The 21,771-nt window shown below is 43.6% G+C and overlaps 3 protein-coding genes across 6 annotated transcripts; 2 read left to right on the top strand and 1 right to left on the bottom strand.

Annotated features, from left to right (window-relative positions):
• Positions 1-680: 680 nt before the first annotated feature.
• On the top strand, positions 681-6,105 carry LOC120662089 (UDP-N-acetylglucosamine--dolichyl-phosphate N-acetylglucosaminephosphotransferase-like). Its single transcript, XM_039941184.1, has 11 exons — positions 681-1,214; positions 2,449-2,536; positions 2,631-2,722; positions 2,821-2,939; positions 3,334-3,449; positions 3,521-3,648; positions 3,749-3,835; positions 4,679-4,739; positions 4,845-4,885; positions 4,979-5,099; positions 5,722-6,105. Exons 1-11 carry the CDS (start codon positions 856-858, stop codon positions 5,779-5,781), a joined length of 1,272 nt encoding a protein of 423 aa, XP_039797118.1. The 5' UTR covers positions 681-855; the 3' UTR covers positions 5,782-6,105.
• A 134-nt stretch (positions 6,106-6,239) lies between these two features.
• LOC120662088 (protein ENHANCED DISEASE RESISTANCE 2-like) lies at positions 6,240-12,470 on the top strand. 2 transcript variants are annotated; one of them, XM_039941183.1, is made up of 22 exons: positions 6,240-7,112; positions 7,507-7,581; positions 7,919-7,972; positions 8,046-8,111; positions 8,520-8,617; positions 8,699-8,754; positions 8,846-8,962; positions 9,049-9,089; positions 9,190-9,290; positions 9,370-9,465; positions 9,558-9,622; positions 9,703-9,774; positions 9,889-10,044; positions 10,218-10,402; positions 10,520-10,559; positions 10,674-10,819; positions 10,905-11,006; positions 11,210-11,254; positions 11,342-11,482; positions 11,570-11,665; positions 11,810-11,911; positions 12,141-12,470. In XM_039941183.1, exons 1-22 carry the CDS (start codon positions 6,795-6,797, stop codon positions 12,312-12,314), a joined length of 2,346 nt encoding a protein of 781 aa, XP_039797117.1. In that variant the 5' UTR covers positions 6,240-6,794; the 3' UTR covers positions 12,315-12,470. The 2 variants fall into 2 exon arrangements, with proteins under 2 accessions (XP_039797117.1, XP_039797116.1); XM_039941182.1 differs by having other exon boundaries at positions 10,191-10,402.
• A 2,889-nt stretch (positions 12,471-15,359) lies between these two features.
• LOC120662087 (N6-mAMP deaminase-like) lies at positions 15,360-19,028 on the bottom strand. Of its 3 annotated transcripts, none has more exons than XM_039941179.1 (11): positions 18,819-19,028; positions 17,661-17,731; positions 17,383-17,474; positions 17,241-17,300; positions 16,902-17,135; positions 16,735-16,811; positions 16,573-16,642; positions 16,335-16,448; positions 16,184-16,250; positions 15,989-16,093; positions 15,360-15,906 (listed from the first exon to the last, which is right to left on the bottom strand). In XM_039941179.1, exons 1-11 carry the CDS (start codon positions 18,944-18,946, stop codon positions 15,740-15,742), a joined length of 1,185 nt encoding a protein of 394 aa, XP_039797113.1. In that variant the 5' UTR covers positions 18,947-19,028; the 3' UTR covers positions 15,360-15,739. The 3 variants fall into 3 exon arrangements, with proteins under 3 accessions (XP_039797113.1, XP_039797114.1, XP_039797115.1); XM_039941180.1 differs by having other exon boundaries at positions 18,825-19,028; XM_039941181.1 differs by having other exon boundaries at positions 17,661-17,715; positions 18,825-19,028.
• Between the last annotated feature and the right edge of the window lie 2,743 nt (positions 19,029-21,771).

Raw genomic sequence — 21,771 nt, 5'->3', positions numbered from 1 at the left:
TGAGATATGAGGAACTGCTTGATTGAGATGTGCGCTAGGCTAAACCCAAATCTTCTTCTTTTTTTTTGTGACAGGCTAAATCCCAAATTAGGAGCTCTCAAAAAGTCTAGCTGAGGTTGCTCTTTTTTTTTTGAAAAAAGCTTGGGATCCATTTGCCAGAGAGCCAAATTACGGGGTCGACCCCACTTAACAGACACACTTCTCGGCTGGCCTAGCAGCCGCGGACTTCCATTCCACGCAAGATCCCAGCCGGAGGCATATCCGGTGCAATCACCGAACTGGTGAAAACACCGTGAAAGCAAACTAAAAAGATTTTCAAAAAATTCTGAAAAAAATCATGAATGTACATCTCGGTCTACCCCATCTACATATAAAATTTCATGATCAAATTCATCTTACTCTAACAGTTACAAAAAAGACAAATTTGGGCTGCATTTGAACATTAATGATTGTCAGAAAATTTGTCTTTTTTATAACTGCAAGTGTAAGATGAATTTAATCGTGGAAATTTATTTGTAGATGGGGTAGACCGAGATGTACATTCATGATTTTTTTCAGATTTTTTTGAAAATCTTTTTAGTTTGTTTTCACGGTGCTTTCACCAGTTCGGTGATTGCACCGGATATGCCTCCCAGCACGACCACTCCACTGCCCGACGGCCGAACACGTGACTGCAGCCAATGAAGGCGCTCCACGTCACCCCACGGCCGCTCTAATAAAACCCTTCTCCTCGTTGCCCGCCGGCGGCGACCTCCAGACACTAGCCCGCCACCGCCGCACGCACCGCGAGGCCTCGAGCGGCTAGCTCGTCGTCGGGAGCAAATTCACCGAACCTCCACGCCGTCCGTCCACCCCATGTCCACCCGTCGCAGGCCTGCGGCGGCCGCTACCGGGGCCACGCCTTCGCAGCCGCCACCGGCAGATGCGGCGGCGGCGCCAGGCGAGCCGGCGGAACTGGTTCTCCGGCCGCCGAACCTGGGCGTGGCCGCTGCGGCGGTGGTGCTCTTCCTCGCGCCCTTCTCGTACCTCGCGTTCGTGCACTACCCCCTGGACGCTGATCTGCGGGGATCCATCCTCAAATGTGGCGCCATGAGCCTCGGTGGCTTCTTCATTGTGCTCAAGCTCATCCCGGTCGCGGCCCGCTACCACCTACGCCGCCGGATGTTCGGCTACGACATCAACAAGAAGGGCTTGCCCACGGGCGAAATTAAAGTGTGAGTGCGCAAGCACATTTACATGTCCTCTTGCAAATGCAAATCCTCTAGGAGTAGATTTAAGTCGATTCAAGTGTGCTTCAGGGAATACCTTTATCTGGTTGCAACAGTACTGTAAATACACTTGATTTCAGCTCGATTGAAGTCAATTACAATGACCGAACAACCCAAGCTAGCTGGTTCTGTTTGGTTCTTGTGCATAACTTGGAAATTGTGTTTCAAAAAGAGAGTTTGTTTAAGAAAACATGCATAATTTTGAATTAGAGGTTGCTCTTTGGGATGGCGGGCGAAGTTGGAATTTCCTGGAGGGGTAGGTGAGGCTGCTTCTTGGTAGTTAATGGACTTTTGTATTTTAATTGTAAATGATAACTTTTATATTTTTTCTAAAACGGAAATGATTGGAAACGGTATCATAATAGGGGAAACGGTATCGGTCGGTACGGGTATTTCCTGTCCCACTTTCACCCCTAACCCCAACTTACTTGAAGGGCTACACTTCATCACTATAGTTTGATTTGATGTTATCATATGAAATTCTTCTTTTGAGGAATTTAGTATTCAAGAAATTTTTAAGTTTATGGAGTAAATAAATTCTAATACAAGTAGCCCTAGCTTCATCAATAGCTTAAGGCCTTAATTTGGGATGTCTAACAGGCTAGCTTCACTGATGTACTGAAGAGCCCTTAATATTTTTTGTTTTTCTTTTACATTATATAATCTCTTAATAAACCCAGTTACATAGCCAAGGGTTGCTAACAACCTTCCCTTTAGCTAACATGCCTATGTCTACAGTTCATGCACTACCTTATCTCCTTATGTTTTGTACAAACAAAATTCTTGGTCTGTCTTGGCAAATGTCCTTGGTTCTCTGGATTTCATTAATTTAGAAAAAAAATAGATAAAAAGTGCTATTTGAAGAAGCGTGATGTCTTGTTAATGTTTTCTCCCTCAACGAATCTGATACATTCTAATTCTAGTACACATATGTGACTTAAGGTGGTTGTGGTACACTCAGTTGTAGACACTTTTAACCAGGTATCAAATGTATAACCTTACAATTTTTAGATAACTGTGTAGAAATTCATACTGAACAACTGCAGCCGCGATAGATAAGTTGAATAATATCACTATATGGTGTATGCACCATTCACGCAAAAGCTTTTGCACTTCTATCTGACAATATAATAAGTTAAATGGCATTCTTGTTTGCCTAAATGTTGTATTTGTTTTGCAGGCCTGAGGCACTAGGTCTTGTTGTTGGGATTGTCTACTTGGTTACTGCAATTATATTTCAGCAGTTTCACTATGCAGAAGATTCCATTGTATGCTGCGATTAGTAATATTTTTTACATTCACGATCTATGTCTTATGCCCTGAAACATGTTTGACAGCTACTTTTGTTGTTTCTTGTTGCAGTGGCTTGTTGAATATAATGCAGCATTAGCATCAGTCTGTTTTATGATTCTTCTTGGATTTGTTGATGATGTTCTTGATATTCCATGGAGAGTGTATGTTGCATGTCTGACAGTTTTTCTGTTCACTTGAATAGTGATGTGCAACTGCTGTTGCCAATAGATTGATTTTGGAATTGTCTACATTGAAACAGGAAACTGGCGCTGCCCACAATTGCAGCACTTCCTTTGTTGATGGCATATGCTGGTGGTACTTCCATCATCATTCCAAAGCCTTTAACTCCTTATGTTGGGCTAACAGTTTTGGAGCTAGGTATGTGCGTGACTGCAAAAGCTGAAAACAGGTTGAAACCATATATATATATATATATATATATATATATATATAATATATATATATATATATACTATGTGGTGGTCGCGTCACTTCTTTTTTACTATTATATACAACCAGGAGATTATTGGGGAAATCTACAGGCATAGGTGTCTGGATGTTGATTGGTAGGAATACTAGATAATAATCTGTCTTCAGTGCTCGTTTTCATGAACTACTTACAAAAAACTCCTCAATTGCATGATTACTCATTTGCTTTTGCTTATGAAGCTTGTTCCAATTTCAGCTCTGTAGGTGAATCCTGTTTCTGTATTCTGATTCTATAATCAGAAGTTGTTCTATACACTGACCTTTCATTTCCTTTGTCATGCAGGTTTATTTTACAAGATATTCATGCTCTTGTTAGCAGTCTTCTGTACAAACTCAATAAATATACATGCTGGGATAAATGGACTCGAAGTTGGGCAGACAGTTGTTATATCTGCTGCGGTAAACATATTCCCATGTGAAGTACACAAATCTTGGATACCACTCATCTGATGACGTGTGGCACTTTCCAGGTTTTGATACATAATGTAATGCGCACAGGATCCTCTACAGACATTGAAACTCAGCAAGCTCATGAATTCTCTATTTATCTTGTCTTGCCTTTCCTAACCACTTCATTAGCTTTGCTGGCTTTTAACTGGTAAGGACCTTCAGAAGCACATTAGATCTGTTTAAATAGAGATTTCCTTTTTTGCCTTCTTTTCTTCGGAAAAAACATCATTTGTACATGTATGCATCAGGTATCCTTCTATTGTTTTTGTTGGTGATACGTACACCTACTTTGCTGGAATGGCTTTGGCTGTGGTAGGAATTCTGGGACATTTCAGGTAAAAATTCCTTAATTGTCTCCCACAAATTTCACTACTTAAATATTATTTATCAGTCAAGTCTCAGACAGCATATTCCGCATCTGACCGTTTGTGATTTGGAGTGATGCAATTAGCACTCTGTACTCTGGTGTCAACTGCTTTCTTGTTCTGGGTGCATGTGCATAAAGCATTTCCCCTATGTTTCTTTCTTTCTTGGCTTTTAACTAATATTGTGCTGCACTAAATTAGTGAAGCGCGTAGTGTTAACAATAGCCACTCTATATTCCATAGTCCCCATGGTTAATGTACTAAAGGTTTGTGTACACATATGCAAAGAAACCCCTCTTCAGAGCAGAAAACACAACCAGGTGCATATATATCTAACAGAGAATAATTTCTTTCCTGATATTGCATTTTTGCACAATTCCTTTTTTTGCTACTGTTAGTGACATATGTGCACCCCCACATAGCATGAACACACTTAAGGAAAATTAGTGTGCAGTTTTCTCAAATGCAAAATAAGGAAACTATCCCTTTTTGGAAAGCTGATTTTCTTCTTCTTCTTTTGGAACCCTATTTTCCGAGTTAAAATTGAGTCTGAAGTTGTGTAGTGGATTAGATCCAGAAGAACTTTTGTCAATATGACATCCAGTTTGTACACATTTTTTATCGCCAACCTTCGTAGGGTGGATATGTGTGGTTGAAAAGCTATCTTGACTTTGAAACCAAACTTGTGCCATCAAAATTTCTTATGCATGTCTACTTGACATCGTAGCATTAGCATATGCTAGATTCACATACAGACACAGTTTACTTTACCTGTTATTATGCAGCTGATCAATGACCGTCTTGAGTTTGCAGTGAGACGTTATTACTCTTCTTTTTACCTCAAGTTCTTAATTTCTTGTGTTCGGTCCCACAGGTCAGGATAATGCTTTTCAACTTATTCCTTTGTTCTGACTCCATTGGTAGCTGATTAGGTGCTTGGTATGCTTACACTTTGGATTTATGTCCTTATTTTCTGCAGCTCTTTCACTTTGTTCCTTGCCCAAGGCATAGGTTGCCAAGGTACTTTTTGTGTTGCTTTGACCTGGAATCATGAAGATAACATATTATGCCCTGAGTTCTTATTAAGTTTCTAAATTATGCTTCCATCCATAGGTTTGATCCTCAAACAGGTTTGTTGACTGGTACCAAAGATGGAAATCTGGTCAACATATTCCTTAGATTATTTGGAAAGTGCTCAGAGAAGGCCCTTTGCATAAGGCTCCTTATTTTTCAGGTGAACTGAAAAGGCCCTTTGGTGCTGACTATTTTCTCTCTTTGTTGCGATTTTGTTTCTTGACTTCCAAACATCTCATTAACTAGTTACCACTGTGTTGATTATTTGCTTATGCCGCAAAAAAGTCATCATTTACATTTGCAAAGTTCTTATTCTGAATTCAGAACAGGAGAAACTTTTATTACAGATTGAGAATTTAAGAAAGAACAGAGTTAAGTAAATGCTTATGTTGAACTAGGCACAAGATTCATTGGTCGAGTCAGAACTTTGATGAAGCTTGTCAGCATGAACGTCAATGTAAATCAGCAGGGTTGTCTAATATGTTGCGCTTACAATAGATATGAGGCATGCTGCCATACACCAAAATTTAGCATGGAAGCTGTCACTGTTCTTTTTCTTGATGTTTTTGCATGAGCGCATCATGGAATTAGCTTTCTTGTGTCAATACTGGGAAACATCAACACAAAATAATTCCAAGTGAACTTGTGCTTTTCTCCAGCCCATTTATTGAAGCAACAGCTGCAAATCTCCTTCATATATCTGCATTGTGATGTACAGCCATGTGAACATTTGTCATGCAGTTTTATTTTGGTATAATAACCCTCGTCCTCATGTCTGACAGGCTCTATGTTGCGTATTCTGCTTCTGGCTAAGATACATGCTTACTGGATGGTACAAATGATGAATTGCAGAAGACATCTGTCACTCTACTTCTCAGAAAAATCAGTGGCATCTGATGACTACCAGTTCCATCGACATATTTGTAGACTAACTGGCCAAATTTTCCAATACTAGTGGAAGAGAGCATCTTGCCATTCACGCAATTTCCTTTTATGGTTAACCTTTGTATTTGTTCCCTATACTTGTGCTAACTACAGCTCCTAACCTTTTTTAACTGCTATATATGTACAATGATTTTGACATCAAGGAAGTTTGCTGTCCTGTAACACTTTTACTCTCTAGTCTGCACGCCATTGGGAACAAGCTTGTTCCGAAGTTATGTATATTTGTGTATCAAGAGTCCACCCTCTTACTCTATTTCTTTGTTTTGCTTCAGTGAAAGCAACCGTGAAGGTGTGACTTTACTATTCAGACAAAAGAAAAACGATTACAATTTTACACGTATTTTTCATCGCGTACTGTCTTACACGTATTTTCCATCTAGCATGAAACACAAGTTTTTGACTTAACCCTACTGTTTTTTTTCTTTTCATACATCTTACATTCAGAATCAGACCAACCACAACCGTCCCTTCTTTTCTGTCATTCTACTGTAGACATCCCCTTTCTTCTCACCTCACTGGCTCACTCCAATTTACATTTTGCAGCTCTCCCCTGGCGCCGATCCTGCCATCCCCCCGCGGCGTCGTTGCGGTGGTGCCACCGCCCAGTGCCAGTTTGATCGCCTCCCTAGCCACTCCCTTTTAAGCTTGGGATTTGCTCCCTCCTCCGTTTGAAACTTTGAATCCCTGACGAACTTCTGTCACCAACAATTGCAGCTTGTCAAAGTCTAGTTCAATGATAAGATATATGGTGCTTTCTAACAGCATGCCAAACACGATGCTTTCTATCTTTAGAAGCTTAATCAATGTCAAATACAGCCACTGCGCGTCTCCCGCCCGGCCACCCTTGTAACCGCTCCCTCCTCCCCCTTTGCTTCCCTCTCCTCCCCGATCGCCGCGCGATCGGCCCCAAATGCTTGGCGTGCCAACCAACATGCTGAGCTCGTCGGCGTCGAGGCGGGACGCCGCGGCGGCCAGGGCATCCAAGAGCGGGGAGCTCCCCAAGTCGGCCGGCATCTCCTGGAAGGACGTTGCGGCCGCGGCCACCGCCAAGAACACCGAGGTGTCCAAGGCGGTGACCGCCGTTAGGGAGGCCGCGGCCGTGCACCACGAGGGCTGGATGGTGCGCTACGGCCGCCGTAAGATCGGCAGGTCCTTCTTCCACACGCGCTACTTCGTGCTCGAGAGCAGGCTGCTCGCCTACTACAAGAAGAAGCCCAAGGATAACATGGTGCGCATTAATTTCATGCTCGATTGCCGGCAGTTCCATAGTTTCTAGCTAGGGTTCGTTCGGATTCCTTAACCAGTTTTTATTTTGGGTACAATGCGGTAGCGCATTCTCCAAATTAAAACGAAATGGTGGTCCGTTGAGCATGATAATTTTGTTTTTGAAAATGTACCAGTTAATTATGTTCCAAAATTGCAGATTAATTCATTATCAAGTTCGTGCTTTTAGATATACCTTTTCTAATCTGTGTTCTTGTTGTTTCTGATACTATACAGAACAATTAATTATGCATTGATTTCCCATCCACGCTTTCTACTACCCTAATCGCATCAGCACAAAAGCACCCCACTTGTAATGTTTAATAGTTTGGTCGATAAATTTGCGGATGTGCATCCAGGTTCCCCTCAAGTCCCTGCTGATAGATGGGAATTGCAGGGTGGAGGATAGAGGGCTCAAAACTCATCACGGGCAAGTGAGTTTGCTTTCCAATGTTGTTTCCTAGCTTATCTGAATGTCATTCGGTGATGTTCTTGGGTACGGGATAGATGATACTGCATCGTGCCACAAGAACCTTCATAGATGCATGTTTGTTCCCTTTCTAAGCACTTCAAAATTGATTATATGAAACGGCCCAGATTTATACATGCTGCGAGAAATTTCAAAATGTTCTTTTCAGGGTGGGTACAGGCTTTTGGATTATCTGCATATATAATGCATCTGACTAAGTGTTGCGTAGGGATGTGACTCAGCAATCTGCTTTTCATGTTGTTTATTCTCATCCCTCCTTTGGACTTTTTTCTTATTTTCAGATGATTTATGTCCTGTGTGTTTATAACCAGAAAGAAAAGGAGCATCAAATCACGGTCAGTTCTAATGCTTCAATCCTTAACCAGAACCACACTCCTCTTTTATTTATCTAGCGAATTCATTTCACAGATGGGCGCTCACGATATTGAAGATGCACTGATCTGGAAAAAGAAAATAGAGCTCCTCATTGATCAGGTGCAGTCTGTCTGCAACCCGTTTTTAGGATATGACACAATTGCTGCAAACATGAAATATGTCTGGAGAAAAGCTTGGATTTCAATAGCCCATTTTGATAAATTCTTTAGATCGATTAAGAAGTTGATGATACTGTATTACTTTTGTAATTAAACAGTAGGCAGTAATTCTTTTATAGTGGACCACAGTGCTAGAATATGATATGAGCTTCTTAGATCCCATAGTTCATTGCATCAGAGGCAGTTGATCACTGTCTTCAGAAAACTTGCAACGTTATCAAACTTAATGGATGCGCAAATGGGATACGAGTCAGCAATATCTTAGCTCGTTTTCTATTGTAGAAAACATCCCAACTCAAGAACAGATTTTAGTTGCTTTAGTACCTACCAATTCACTCCCATTTTGCAGAAACCGGACCCTGCAGCTAAAAACCATAAGGCATTCGCTACAATGGACTTCGATATGGATCTTGGAGGGCAGTTTTCATTGTCAGATCGTGACAGTGCGTAAGTGCCATTCCATCTCTTAAGAGTACCTTGTGTGTGAGGCGTTTTACTGAATCAGCTAGAAACTTATTACTGATGCAGAGCTGAAGAAGAAGAGGAACGGCCAACTTTAACTCGCAGGAAAACTATAGGGAATGGTACCATCTACCATGTGAAGCTGAACACTAAGTTGCATAATTTACATCCATTGCATGTTACACATTTTCACCATGCCATTTCTGTTGCTAGGCCCCCCAGATTCAGTACATGATTGGACCAAAGATGCTGATTTTGGTCTTTCCAATCAGAATGACCCCACTCAACTTTATTCTAAGAAGAACTGGCGACTACTTCGATGCCAAAATGGCAAGTCTGTGTTTGTCTCCTTAGGTGTTCATCCTTCTTTGGAGGATGTTTGAACTTGGGGTCGCTTACTGGTTTTTCATTGGCAGGGTTGCGCATTTTTGAAGAACTTCTAGAAGTGGAATACCTTGTACGTTCCAGCTGTAAAAATTTTTACATTTGCCAAAAAACAAACTGGATAGTCTGAAAAATCTGAAGTAAATGACTACACATTGCCTCATGACATGTAGGCAAGAAGCTGTAGCCGAGCTATGAGAGCTGTTGGAGTAGTGGAAGCCACATGTGAAGCCATTTTTGGGCTGATGATGAGCATGGATGCAACACGATACGAGTAAGCATATGGTCCTTGGACTTGCTGCTTCTATAATGCGAATATTTAATTTCACCTCTGATCTTTCTTCTCTATTTAGGTGGGACTGTAGCTTTCGCCAGGGTAGTTTAGTTGAAGAGGTTGATGGTCACACCGTAGTACTATATCATAGGTTGCAGCTGCATTGGTGTACAAGGTAACTACAATTCTCACAGATGGACAAGTTCTTATGATTAGCTTTTGTCTCTGATTGTTCTCAACGAAATTTCCATCTACATGAACATGCAGGTTCGTCTGGCCTCGGGATCTGTGTTATGTTCGGTATTGGCGGCGTAACGATGATGGAAGCTATGGTAAATTGTTGAGTTATAATTTTTCCAAGCCTCGTTTACTCTTTTTAGTGACTCCTTTCTGACAGTGTTTACACATGCAGTTGTGCTATTTCGATCTACAGAACATCCAAACTGTAGTCGGCAGCGAGGATATGTGAGGGCTCTTATTGAAAGTAATTTTCCTTGGGCCCATAATAAGTCCTGCATCTAGCTTTACTAGACATTCCAGATAAACAAAAATGTCAGCTTCAATTTCTTTTCTTTCTCTGAAATTTCAACTAGTTCAGGTGGAGGGTTCAAGATTTGTCCTCTGAAGAGTCACAATGGAAGACCCCGTACTCAGGTTCAGCACCTTATGCAGATTGACCTGAAGGGATGGTTCCTGAATTACTCTACTTCCTTTCAGTATCATTCTTTGCTGCAGATACTGAACTGTGTTTCCGGTACTGAAATACTGTTTTTCTTGTGCTATAAACATTAACAACTCCATGTTTAGTATGAGGGAAGGAATTAAGTTTATTAAATTGACCACCCAGTCCTATTGTCCCACCGATTCATTCTTATGGCTCTAATTTACACTTACTCCCAGGGCTGCGTGAATATTTTTCCCAAACAGATGATATCCATATAACTCCAAGGATTCCTGCAATGGAGAGCATGGCTGATGATGAAAAGCCTAATGAAGTTGACCCCAAGACTAAACCAGCAGATCAAGAACGTGCAGAAAATAAAAACATGGGAACAATTGATGAAGAATCAGATGACGACGAGGATTATCAGGTTCCTGAAGCTGATATAGAGGTGCCAAATGTCCTAGACCAAACTATGAACCAAAATCCATGAATGCTTAACTTAGTACACGTTTTGCATTTTGCTTACTTCATACTAATCCTTGATGAAAAACAATGCAATTTACAGGAAGGTCCTAACAAATCTGACGGTGAAGCTAAACACATTGGTTTGTTTCCTACTTTCTCCCACATTCCTGCATTCTCATATCTGTTGTTGTCAAGTTCCAGGGCATGTGTTTTATTTTTATTTTTGTAACAGCAGTAGCTTTCTCATATGACAGATGAGCCTCCAGAAAAAAATGATTTATCTTGCTTTTCTGGGATTCTCCATCATGATCCGGAGGAGAAAAGCCGCAACTGTTGGACAGTACCTGACAGCAAGCTTTTCAAAGTTCGTAGCAAGAACTTCCCACATGACAAATCGAAGGTCTAAATCTTCCTGTTTGTATTTTATTGGTTGTGTTTTATCAGATAATATACAGAATCTTAACATGCCAATATCCAAGTTACAGATACCTGCTGCAAGTTATCTCATGGAGCTTGCAGCCATTGATTGGTTCAAGGACACCAAGCGCATGGATAATGTTGGAAGGCAAAAAAATTGTGTTGCTCAGGTAACCAAAAAGCTGGTCTAATTTCTTATCCTATTGTTATATTGCTCATGTTACTTTATAACTTCAATTTTATACCATTTCACTAATAATCATGATCCAACTACAAAATAATTTATCAATAATAGATACCATTGCTGTTATCAGAGGAAAAACACAAAAACCTTTCCTTATTTACATGGCTCTTTGTTTTACTTATTTTATAGGTTGCTGCTGACAAAGGGATGCATACATTTGTTGTCAACTTGCAGGTAAATCGGTAATATCGTAAGAACTGTTCTCAGTCTTTAAATTATTTATCCATTTGAATTCTTTTTTGTGAATGTATCCTCTTGTAGATTCCCGGATCAACTCATTACAGCTTAGTCATGTATTTCGTCACGAGTTCCTTGAAAAAAGGATCATTACTGCAGCGTTTCTTTGATGGCGATGATGACTTCCGCAATAGCAGACTAAAGCTTATACCATCTGTTCCTAAGGTCTTTTCTCATACAGCAGCTATGTTGATATTTTTTGTATTCCTCGACTTCATTTTGCCTTAAAAATGGAAAATGAAAAATCTTCAGGGTTCTTGGATAGTGCGGCAGAGTGTTGGCAGCACCCCTTGTTTGCTGGGAAAGGCTGTGGATTGTAGCTACGTACGAGGTCCTGGGTATTTGGAGGTGAGTCAAGTAATGTTATACTTGAAATATGTCTAGTACATCGCTTATGTTTTCATCCTTGTTTTGCTTAAAAATATTAAGTGCGGGGTGCTGTGTTTGGTCATATCCAAAAGGCAATGCATCTCAGGGTGTTGTTTTTGGCAGGTGGATGTCGACATTGGTTCTTCTGCAGTAGCAAATGGAGTTTTGGGCTTGGTATTTGGTGTTGTCACAACATTAGTAGTTGATATGGCTTTCCTAATACAGGTTGGCGGCCCTTTTTCGACCTGACAGACTTTTTCTACATGACCTTGATGTTTTTTTTTTCTCTCCTAAGATTGCGAATGCAATCCAATCTTGTTAAGGATAGCTCATTACTAGATTCTCGTTGGGATAAAAAATGCTTCCTTCCCTATGAGAGAACCGGAGGCTTGTCGGTCAATGTATGTGAGGATCTCACTTTTGGCTGTTTATCTGCTATTACTCGTACCTTCAGGCTAACACATATGAGGAGCTCCCGGAGCAAGTCATAGGCGCAGCTCGGCTGGCCCATGTGGAACCCTCTACAGCTGTAGTTCCTAACCTTGAAAACAACAGTGAGAGCAACAAAGATAATAGTAGCAACGACGCTACATCTTCAGAGGATGATTCGTCAAAGAAAACCAACTGATTTAGCCTTTTTCTTTTTTTGAGGAATTCGATGAGATTTTTCTGTTTTTTATCCTTTCAAGCTCTGCTATTATAGTTCTCAACCACTGCACCAACTTGCGGTCCGGTAGATCTCTGCGAGCGCCTATATTGAGTTCAGGACTTCAGACATGCTCTTTCATCCTTTTCCATTGCAGCTCATTCTTATTCTTTGCTTCAGTTTGTGAATGCGATTCCATATGTGCAGGCGACAAGCATCATAAACTTACACTACCATACTATCTGGTGAAGGTGAACACTTCGACTGTCTAATCTAATAACTAACAATATTTGTCAGCAACCAACACGTGATGGTGTGCAAATAACTTTTTATATTAACAAATCAGCAGAATTTCCGAAAGAAAAAAGGCATTAGCTTGCAAGAAGAAAAAGAAATGATCAATGGCCCTCTAGTTCGTTGCAAAGCTCTCACATCGTTGGGCCTGGCTTCAGTGTCCACAAAATAAGAGTCAGCGCGCTCTCACCGTTCGCCGTTGCCAGCGAGATCACGAAGGTGCGCGGCGCGCGAGCATGAAGGCCGGCATGGCTCATGCCCGGCGTCGCGGCACACTTGGAAACCACGCTGGGCACCAACGTGGCGAAGCGGCAGATCCGATGGAGCCCCGGCCGGCTCGCACGGCAGCCATGTCGGCTCCTTGGGTGAAACGGAACGTCGCCGCCGGTGCGCTCTGTTTGCGAAACTTTGCTCAGAGCCTCAGAGATTCAGAGTTCAGATGGCGGGCGCCGGGCACCGTTTCGCCCTCGTTCAGAGTTCCGGCGGCACGGGTTTGGCGGCCAGCCGTCTGCCTCGGCGAGTCGGCGGGGACGTCCAGGGCGGCCACGGCGCGCCGCTGCCGTCGCGTCCGTATGGGGCAGCGACGCCGACGCCGACAGCCGAGGGAGCGCGAGCCGCGACAGGACGGCACGTCCGTATCGGGTATCCTCGCTGAATCTCAACCGTTGCGCAAGGATCGAACGGTTCTCAGGTAGCCAGGGGGCGGACGGTAAATGAAATACCGTCCACCCTGGACGGTAAACGAAATGCCGACCGCCCTGTATCTATATGGTCGCGGCGATCGGCGTACGGCGGCCACTGCTAGCCCGCCGGTGAGCTGGGAGACGAGGCGGGGAAGACAGGGCGAGGAGACGAAGGACCCTGGAACCCCGTTTGCGGGCTGCGGCGGCAGCACCCACAGAAGGCGCCCCGCGCCCCATGCCGTGCGAGCAGTGTCGCTCCCGCCGGCGCGCGCGAGCTCGCCGATTGACTCCGAGCACGACCGCGATCCAAAGAGCACCTCCGCGACCCAAGCCACCTAGGCACCTCTTCCACCTGGGTCGCATTGGTTGGTCGGTCTAGGACGTCGAGCGAATCGTTGCGGGAGAGGAAGGAGGCCGTGGCGTCGGGGGAGCCGGCCGTCCAGAGCTGTGGTCTGTTTGACGCAGCGGCAGCAATGCCTTCCGTTCCAAGCCCACAATTCACATCCACACCAATTGCTCTAGCGTCTCTCTCCCTCGTGCTTACATGAATGATTTGTTTTAAACCGCTGAAAGCACTCAAGCTAAAACCTCGCGCGTCCATCTGGCAGCATTGTTCGACCATGCAGAGGCTAGTAAGCATGAATGGCACAAGTAATCTGCGACCATATTTTTCTTTGAATCATCGCGGGGCAGGAAGGCCGGCGTGGCTCAGGCACGGCGTCACAGTGTACAACATGATGAAGCGGCAGATCCGACGGTGCCCCGGCGCGCGCTGCAGCCATAGCCATGGCTGCTCCTTGAACCTCGCCGGCGCGCGCGGTCAGCTTGCAAGACCTCGATCAGAATTCAGCTCGGCGGCACCACCTCGCGCCCAGATCGAGCATGCAGAGCAGACCAGACCTGCGAGAGTGCGACTGTGGGTTCGGCCGTCAGCCGTCTATCTCGGGTCCTCGGCGATGTCGGCGGCGACTTCCGTGTCGGGTAGCGACGCCGACGCCAGCGTAATCGAGCCATCGGAGCCGACAGCCGAGCGAGCACGAGCCGCGACTGGATGGCTCGTTCCCGAGCTGAATCTCGACTGTTGATTAAGGAATGAACGGCAGCCAGCTACCCACGGGGTGGACGGTAAATGAAATACCGTCCACCCCCGGACGGTAAACCAAATAGCGTCCGCCCGACATGGTCGCGGCGACTCGGGGTACGCCGGCCATCGCTTCCTGCCAGTGAGCTGGGAGGCGGCGAGGGAAGCCAGGAAGAGGATCCAAGGCGTCCGGAACCGCTGGCGGCGGCGCCTACACCAGCGGCCCTGCACCGTTCGAGCTGCGCCGCCCGCGCGCGTTAGGCCAGGCGCGACGAGCCGACGACCGCGGGTGGCGCAGACGATCATCGTTGTGCTCCTAGCTCCCGATTGGGAAAAAAAATACAGAGGACGGCGCGCCGCGCGGTGGCCGGTGGAACGTGCAACACCCAGATGCGACGGCAGGTCGGTGTGGAGGAGCCGAAGAGGAGGGGGGCCGCGCGCGGCGGCGGTCGGCGGAGGTGGGGTCCTCAACTGTGGTGCCAGCGACGGCAGGTCGGTGTGGAGGAGCCGACGTCCGGAACTGTGGTGCTCAACTGTGACGCCGTCCTTGCTGCTCGATCGCCAAGCATCTAGCCGTGACTGCATTGATTGATTCCCTTGAGCAGTCGTTGTATCAGTGGATCTTCCTCTACTTCTCAAGAATTTTTCCTTTTGAAGAACTTGCAGGAGCACTGCTATATCATTTAACAGAGAGAAGCATTCAAGGATGGCTTGCAGTAATAACAGCTAAATATTATCAAACTGAAAATGCTTAGCATTATGGAGCATGAAAAGAGAATATTTTCAGCCTTGTGTCAGTTGAAGCAAGGTGCCAGCCTTTCATGGCTTCAGCTTCGTCCTACTGGCAACAAAAGCCATAGGTGGCATGAGTAGTCACAATGCAACAGCTACGGCCACAGCAAAGGCACAGATCGATATGATCAGTTGTGCTTTTGTTTTAGGCTGCCAAACCACTATTTCAATCAGAAGGACAGTGCAGAAGAAAACTGATATTCCTCCAAGTGAATAAAAAACATACAATCGGGCCAATTTTCTTTTGAGCAGGCCAGCAGGGTAGCTAGAGAGGATAGGAGACAAATCCTAAAACAGCTAGACACACATAAGCTGGCACATAACACTCAAATTCTTGAGCTGGGTCATCTTTAGGGGCAAACCAACTTCTCAGCTCCTTCCACCCCCTTCTCCATAGTATTTTGTGCCACATCTTGATGCTGATTACCTCTTCGACTGTATTTCTTCTTAACCTTGAAAAAAATACATAATCCATACATAAACGAGAAATAACACGCCTATACATTTTTTGCATATATCACACAATTGGGTTCATACTGATCTAAGAGACACACACATCAGTTTGGCACGCCAATATCAGACAACATGCCAATATCAGACAACATTGTCAATCTCTTCTCGGCATGCTTGAACACCTCCTTCAGAGACATCTTCACATTTTCATCAGCAAAAATAAACTGCACTGCTTCCTGAGCTAGGTGAAACAGATCAGGCTTGCTGAGACCTATTGAAAGCATGCAGGTCAGGTCAGGATTAGAAATAGATCCACTACTTCTAAATTTACTTCATTATAGAAGAGAGCGTACCAAAAGTAGCTGCAACGAGGTAATACTCATTTGAGAGGCTTGTTGAAAACAGGCCACAGTCATCTGTGCACAAGGATAGAGGGTGCTTTGCATTATAGAGGTCAGCTGCACAAATTCAGTATAATCAAATGTAAGTACCGAGATGATGACGATTCTTGGCATGAATTTTGAGTTTGTATTATTTTAGGGACTAACCAAAGTGATGAAGCTCTAGAGAAGGAGCACCTCCTGTCATAACATTTGATGTTAAACATATCTCAACCTGCATTTTATCTTGGAGTTAAACATACAAGTCATTGTCGTTCCTAATTGAGTACAGATATGAAATGGGTAGAAAGAAGTTTACTGGAATCATCAAAGACTTGAGCTTCTTCCATTCTGCATCATTCAGACAGCATACATGCCCCAGCCTCTGAGGGCAGAAATCCAGCATTGCTTGAATCTCCTTCCTGTTTGCTACCTATTGTCACTAAGTTTTACTTCATTGGTCAAATAATGTAGGGAAATATTTCACAAATGTAGCTGCGAGAACATAAAGGTCAAGGAAAGAATGGTTTGGAAGTTGTCGACATGTATTTCCAGACCTCTCCACAGTGAAGCGTAATGGGGATTCCAAGCTCTTTAGCATGTTGTAGGGCAGGCAAGTATGTTTCCCTTCATAATTATTGCAAATGCCAAGGAATGTTAGCACATAAATATTTAGCATGTTTTGACCTACTTTAAGCCAGATATTATGTATTTTTTACCATTCCCCCACAACTGGATTGCCAGAAAGATCGATACCAACAACACCTTGGTCCTTCATTTCCAGGGCCAAATTAACCTGCCAAAGGGAAAGAAACAATTTGTGTAGATTCTCAATTTGTGCCTATGTTTGTCAGAGCATCAATTGGCGTGGAAAATCTTAACATACGGTATCCAATGCAGCCGAAGTTGTTTCGCGGCGATCAATACTAAGAAGGAGCCTGACATATATCCTCCTTTTCTTTATGTCACCATCCAACCCAATTGTAGGTGTGCAAGTTAATGTGTCATTTGTTCTTGACTTAGAATCAAATAAAACAACATCAACTGCATCAACTGCTTTTAAACCTTTAATAACAGCATTCATGTAAGATCGCTTGGTCATCCCTTTGGCTTCATTGTTCTACATGATATGTGAGAAAAAGAACAACACATAACTAGCCACATTCTTGCTGCGTAGACTCACAAAACTGTAAAGCAATATGCAACAAATATTCAAAAGCAGCACCTTAGGTGTTGTTCTTATTTCCAAATACACAACATTCTCTGCAGCAAAATCTTCCACAACCTGTTAATTTTTCCTCAGTCAATGAACTGAGCAAATTTACGGTATTAAAAATGCAACCTTCTAATTGTAATGACAGATATACCTCCATAGCGATCCTTGTTACTGTATCATGGTCCGTTGTAAGTATATGAAACAAATCAAAAAGCTTGAAACACTCTGGGAGAGATCTACCATCTGTTTAAGCATTTCAAATGCCAGTGTTTAATATCCTCAAAAATCATGAAAAAGTAAAGCAAATTTACATACCAGCATTTAAAACTTTTTGAGACGTGATTCTCACAAATTTGACTAATGATATCTTTTGATCTGATTTATAGTAAGTAACTGCATCTGTAAAAATCAAGGGGGTCTTTGACTTACCCTTCATGATCACATCCTTAACATCTTCGAAGACAATGACTCCTTTGTCTCCTAGCTGTTTTGCAAGTTCCCTGTTCAAAAAAGGATAAGAACGTCTGGACACAGATTTAAATGATATATAAGCAGTGTATGCATCTCAAGTCATTGTAGTAAAATTGGTAATGAGTCTTAACTGTACAAACTTATAACTGAATCCGTAAAGCATAGGTGGTTTATATAGCTACTAGGGAGCATCCATCAGATTAACACATATGGCTATGAAATTAATGCAAAAACTACTATAGCATGTTGGTACTATTTGAGGCCTTGGTTATTGTTCTGACTGCAAGTAATTATCAGATCAGCATGTGCATCTGGTTTAGACCAACTAAAGAGCAAGAGCCTAGAACTATATGTTCAAACGGAAGTGTTAACAAGTGAACTAGCATGGCCAGTCACTAAAGGATATGAGCATATTGTTGAAGATATAAAATAAAGGGAAACAGAACATCTCTGAACCAAACGTACAATGTCTAGATGAACTAACCAACCAAGCAACATATGACGCATTTTCTTGACGCAAATAAGAGATAAATTACAGACCTTATCTCCCAGCAGCTCTAATTAGTAGTAAGGTCATTTTCACAGACGCAAATCGTTTGCAATTTGTGGAACGGAAGCTCCATTACAAATTTAATCAAAAAAGGTAAAGATTCTCACCTGGATGAGCATTCACACTAACATAATACCATGAATCCACATGCTTGCACTACTACTTGCACATACCCTGTTCCTACTACCTGAGTACCTGACTGATACTTACTTTTTTTCTCGCGACCGTATGTTGGCACGTTTTTCATTAAGAGGTGACCGATACTTACTAAAAGTGCAGTTCTTTACGACCTCACAATTTACAATCCAGATTAAGTCCAGATTTATGCGCCAAAATCAGATTTGTTCTCTCGATAACAAAAATCAGATTTGAACCACCAATTTCCAAACGAGTTCCTTTCCCAAACATGTGTCACAAAATCATTATCGTGGACCAAATACTGCACAAATAGCGGTCCAGATTCCAGACTTGAACTGCGCTAATCTAGCGTGATAGCGTCGATTCAAGAAACTGGAGATACCGATGGCCATAAATCAAGAACCAGGAGTGGGGGCGGAGCGGAGTACACTGACAGGAGGGTGGAATTGCGGACGGAGCCGTTGAGGTGGGCGTGGAGCTCCACCTTGGGGAGCGCGACGCACCACTCTCTCATCTCCTTCTCCGCCGCTACCTTCCTCTCCATGTCTGTGTCCATGGCGGCTGCTCCTTGCTTCGCTGTGTGGAGCACCTATGATTGCCCTTGTTTGTCACTTTGCTGAAGTCTTGGAGGATGGGACTTTGCTGAAGTCTTGGAGGATGGGACGGGTAACAGGGAGGAACAATAAGCGGCTTAAGCCTTCAGTTCAGAGTCCGAGGGATTCAGTTATTTCGGGGACTGTTGCTTCCCCATGGTTGCAAATAATTTTCTCCTTTATTTTACTGTCCTAACATGAGTGTTTTTGGAATTTGGAAATTACTAGCATAACGTCTATGCATTACCACGAATAATATAATAGATCTACATAATACCACTAATTTATACTCTTTCACACCACTAATTTTATACTCTTTCATTTCCTATACAGACCATGTCGTGATCATGGGAGGCATTCATATATAGTCCGAGTTCTGATTAGAATTCCAATTAATTTATCCGGATTTCAATTAGGATTCCGATACGATTGATTTATCCATTTCTGATTAGGATTCCAATTAACAGACCAATGAAACATTGTTTGCTTTAGAAATAGTAGAGATTAGATTACAATAGATTGGTTCAAAAACTTTGTATCTATATAAACATAAGCTGAATTATAATGATTGTCACTATTTGCCAGTGTCATCTCACCCATCAAAATATGGGTTGGTCTGGCTGTGCGCTAGGCACCCTGACGGCCAGAGTTCGACTCCCACGGGAGGGGATTTCTTGGCCTGAGGTGGCGCAGTTTATCTGCGCGTTTCAAAAAAAATACCCTTGTTTGTCCCATGTCCAAAGCATAGTTGGAGTCCGACCTTTCTCACATGTACCGGATCACTATGTTCGGGTGGGTAGGGATTCGGGGATTCGAGGATTTTCTAGACCTGTAAGAATGTTTCCTTATTAGTGTAATGCCCCGTGGGGGCGGTCTCCCCCGCAGGTCTAGTTTTTTTCTTCAGAATAGGACATTTTGGCTTAAATCTGCGACTTTGATACAAATTTGAACCGAATCCATAAAATTAAATACTCTGTTTCCACAAAGCATGAATTATCTCAACGGTTCAGGTGGGAAAATTATACACGGTTTCAAGACTCAAGTACTGCTAAAGATAATCTGAGTAGGGGTTACTGCTTGGTTGGCTTTACAATGGAGCCCTTTTTTAGCGGTTGGCTTTAAAAAAAATTCCCATTTTCATGTCGACAAAAGGCGAAACTGAAAGAGTTAACGTCAATGCACCTTCCTAGCTATTGTTATCGCGTGTACAACCTTCCAAGTTCCAATAGTGGAGAGGATTGCGAGTTTGCGACATGAATTCATCAGCATCAATATCACTTCTATTAGTGATTTACAGTTCCGGTCTTTAATTTGTCCGCCATGAAACTTTGTGGCCGTCAATGGTTATTGATTTGGGCTCCTCCATAGATAAAGAGCTGTTCCTTTCAGGATTAATAGTCTGAGGCAGGTCTAAACTGTATTCAGTCATTTGACAATACTGAACATGTAATTTATTCTCACTCTCCTTGGTCAATGAGGCGTGTGCTGAAGTTATATCCCCTCTAATCAGGACATCAAAACAAATCCAGGAAAATATCTTAAATATTTAAGCTGAAGCCCCACGGACTGTCAACAAAATTTTAAGCTGAAAACAGACTGAATATAAACAGATAGTGTTGGGGGTCACCGTCTCGGATAACGGAGGTTGCCCGAAGCTGGATAACGGGAGCCGAAGGTCCTAAAGGTCGCTGAAGACCGGAGGTTACCTTTTACCCCGAAGGTCAGACAACGCGTCCGAAGGTCTCCAAAAGAAGCCGAAGGTTACCAGAGCCCGAAGGTGATCCCGTCCGCCGAAGGTCCCCGGGAGACATCGAAGGTCCAGGAAGGCGAATGAAGGTCAACCGCTGATCCGAAGGTTACCTCGAACCTTCGGAGTAGCGTCTCGATTACGAATCGGATAGGGTAGACAATTTGTACACTCCAACCTGTATGAAATGACCTACGGCCCGGAATATTCGTAGAATATTCCGGGCAGGTAGGGACATTATGGTCATTATGTAACAAAGATTAGGGGTATAAATACCCCCTAACCAATCTGTCCTGGACACGTGCATGTATGAGGGCGAAATTCTGCCACTCTTCTCTGTTCTACCTTCGTGTATGCATTTTGATTGGGTCATAAGGAAGGCAAGGACCCAACAAGGGCGCCCACCGTGTTCCCAGCTCGAAAACCAACCTTCGATGGCCCAAACAAAGAGGAAAACCACAGACCCCCCATGGACAACACCCAAAATGATTCCCGAACCTCCCCAGAACACCTTTCCACACAACCCCCACCACAAGGCAACCAACCACCCAACGGAACTCCCGAAGTTATAGATCCTTCGGGGTCCAACCAAGATGAGCTCACCGTCGTGAGCCTCCAGTTTCAGGCCCTGGAAAAACAGAAAGATATCCTCGCCAAGCAGCTGGCTACCCAGCAAAACGCGCTGAATCGAGCAAACCAACTGGCTGAGGCCAAGCGCAAAGTAGCAGCCATGCAAGTAGAAATTGACATAATGCAGCAAGAATGCATGAACACTCAGACCAATCATGAACAACAACCTCCGCTGGGCCCCCCATCAGAATGAGATCCACAGCATCCGAACCATCCATACCCTCCAAGACCACTACGTCCCACCTTCGGCTGGCACATATGACCCTAACTCGCCACTCTCTGCAGCCTTGCAGCACACACCATGGCCACTGGGCTACAAGCCAACGCAGCTCCCCAGATACAACGGCTCGGAAGACCCAACTCAATTCATCATGGCCTACGAAGCTACCATAGCCTCGGCTGGCGGCGATG

This window comes from Panicum virgatum, chromosome 2N (genome assembly GCF_016808335.1).
Source record: "Panicum virgatum strain AP13 chromosome 2N, P.virgatum_v5, whole genome shotgun sequence".
Classification (NCBI taxonomy): domain Eukaryota; kingdom Viridiplantae; phylum Streptophyta; class Magnoliopsida; order Poales; family Poaceae; genus Panicum; species Panicum virgatum.
This window is presented reverse-complemented; position numbering and strand designations above follow the sequence as displayed.

Bases quoted from the DNA above. Each gene is read 5' to 3' on its own strand.
- LOC120662087 (XM_039941179.1), bottom strand. From the start codon at position 18,946: ATGGACACAGACATGGAGAGGAAGGTAGCGGCGGAGAAGGAGATGAGA. The intron at 16,251-16,334 runs GTAAACTTCTTT...GATAAAATGCAG, and splicing joins TCAAGTCTTTGATGATTCCA to GTTGAGATATGTTTAACATC. The intron at 16,094-16,183 runs GTTAGTCCCTAA...GAATTTGTGCAG, and splicing joins TCTAGAGCTTCATCACTTTG to CTGACCTCTATAATGCAAAG.
- LOC120662088 (XM_039941182.1), top strand. From the start codon at position 6,795: ATGCTTGGCGTGCCAACCAACATGCTGAGCTCGTCGGCGTCGAGGCGG. The intron at 8,963-9,048 runs GCAAGTCTGTGT...TTTCATTGGCAG, and splicing joins ACTACTTCGATGCCAAAATG to GGTTGCGCATTTTTGAAGAA. The intron at 11,483-11,569 runs GTCTTTTCTCAT...AAAAATCTTCAG, and splicing joins TTATACCATCTGTTCCTAAG to GGTTCTTGGATAGTGCGGCA.
- LOC120662089 (XM_039941184.1), top strand. From the start codon at position 856: ATGTCCACCCGTCGCAGGCCTGCGGCGGCCGCTACCGGGGCCACGCCT. The intron at 4,740-4,844 runs GTCAGGATAATG...TATTTTCTGCAG, and splicing joins TCTTGTGTTCGGTCCCACAG to CTCTTTCACTTTGTTCCTTG. The intron at 5,100-5,721 runs GTGAACTGAAAA...CATGTCTGACAG, and splicing joins TAAGGCTCCTTATTTTTCAG to GCTCTATGTTGCGTATTCTG.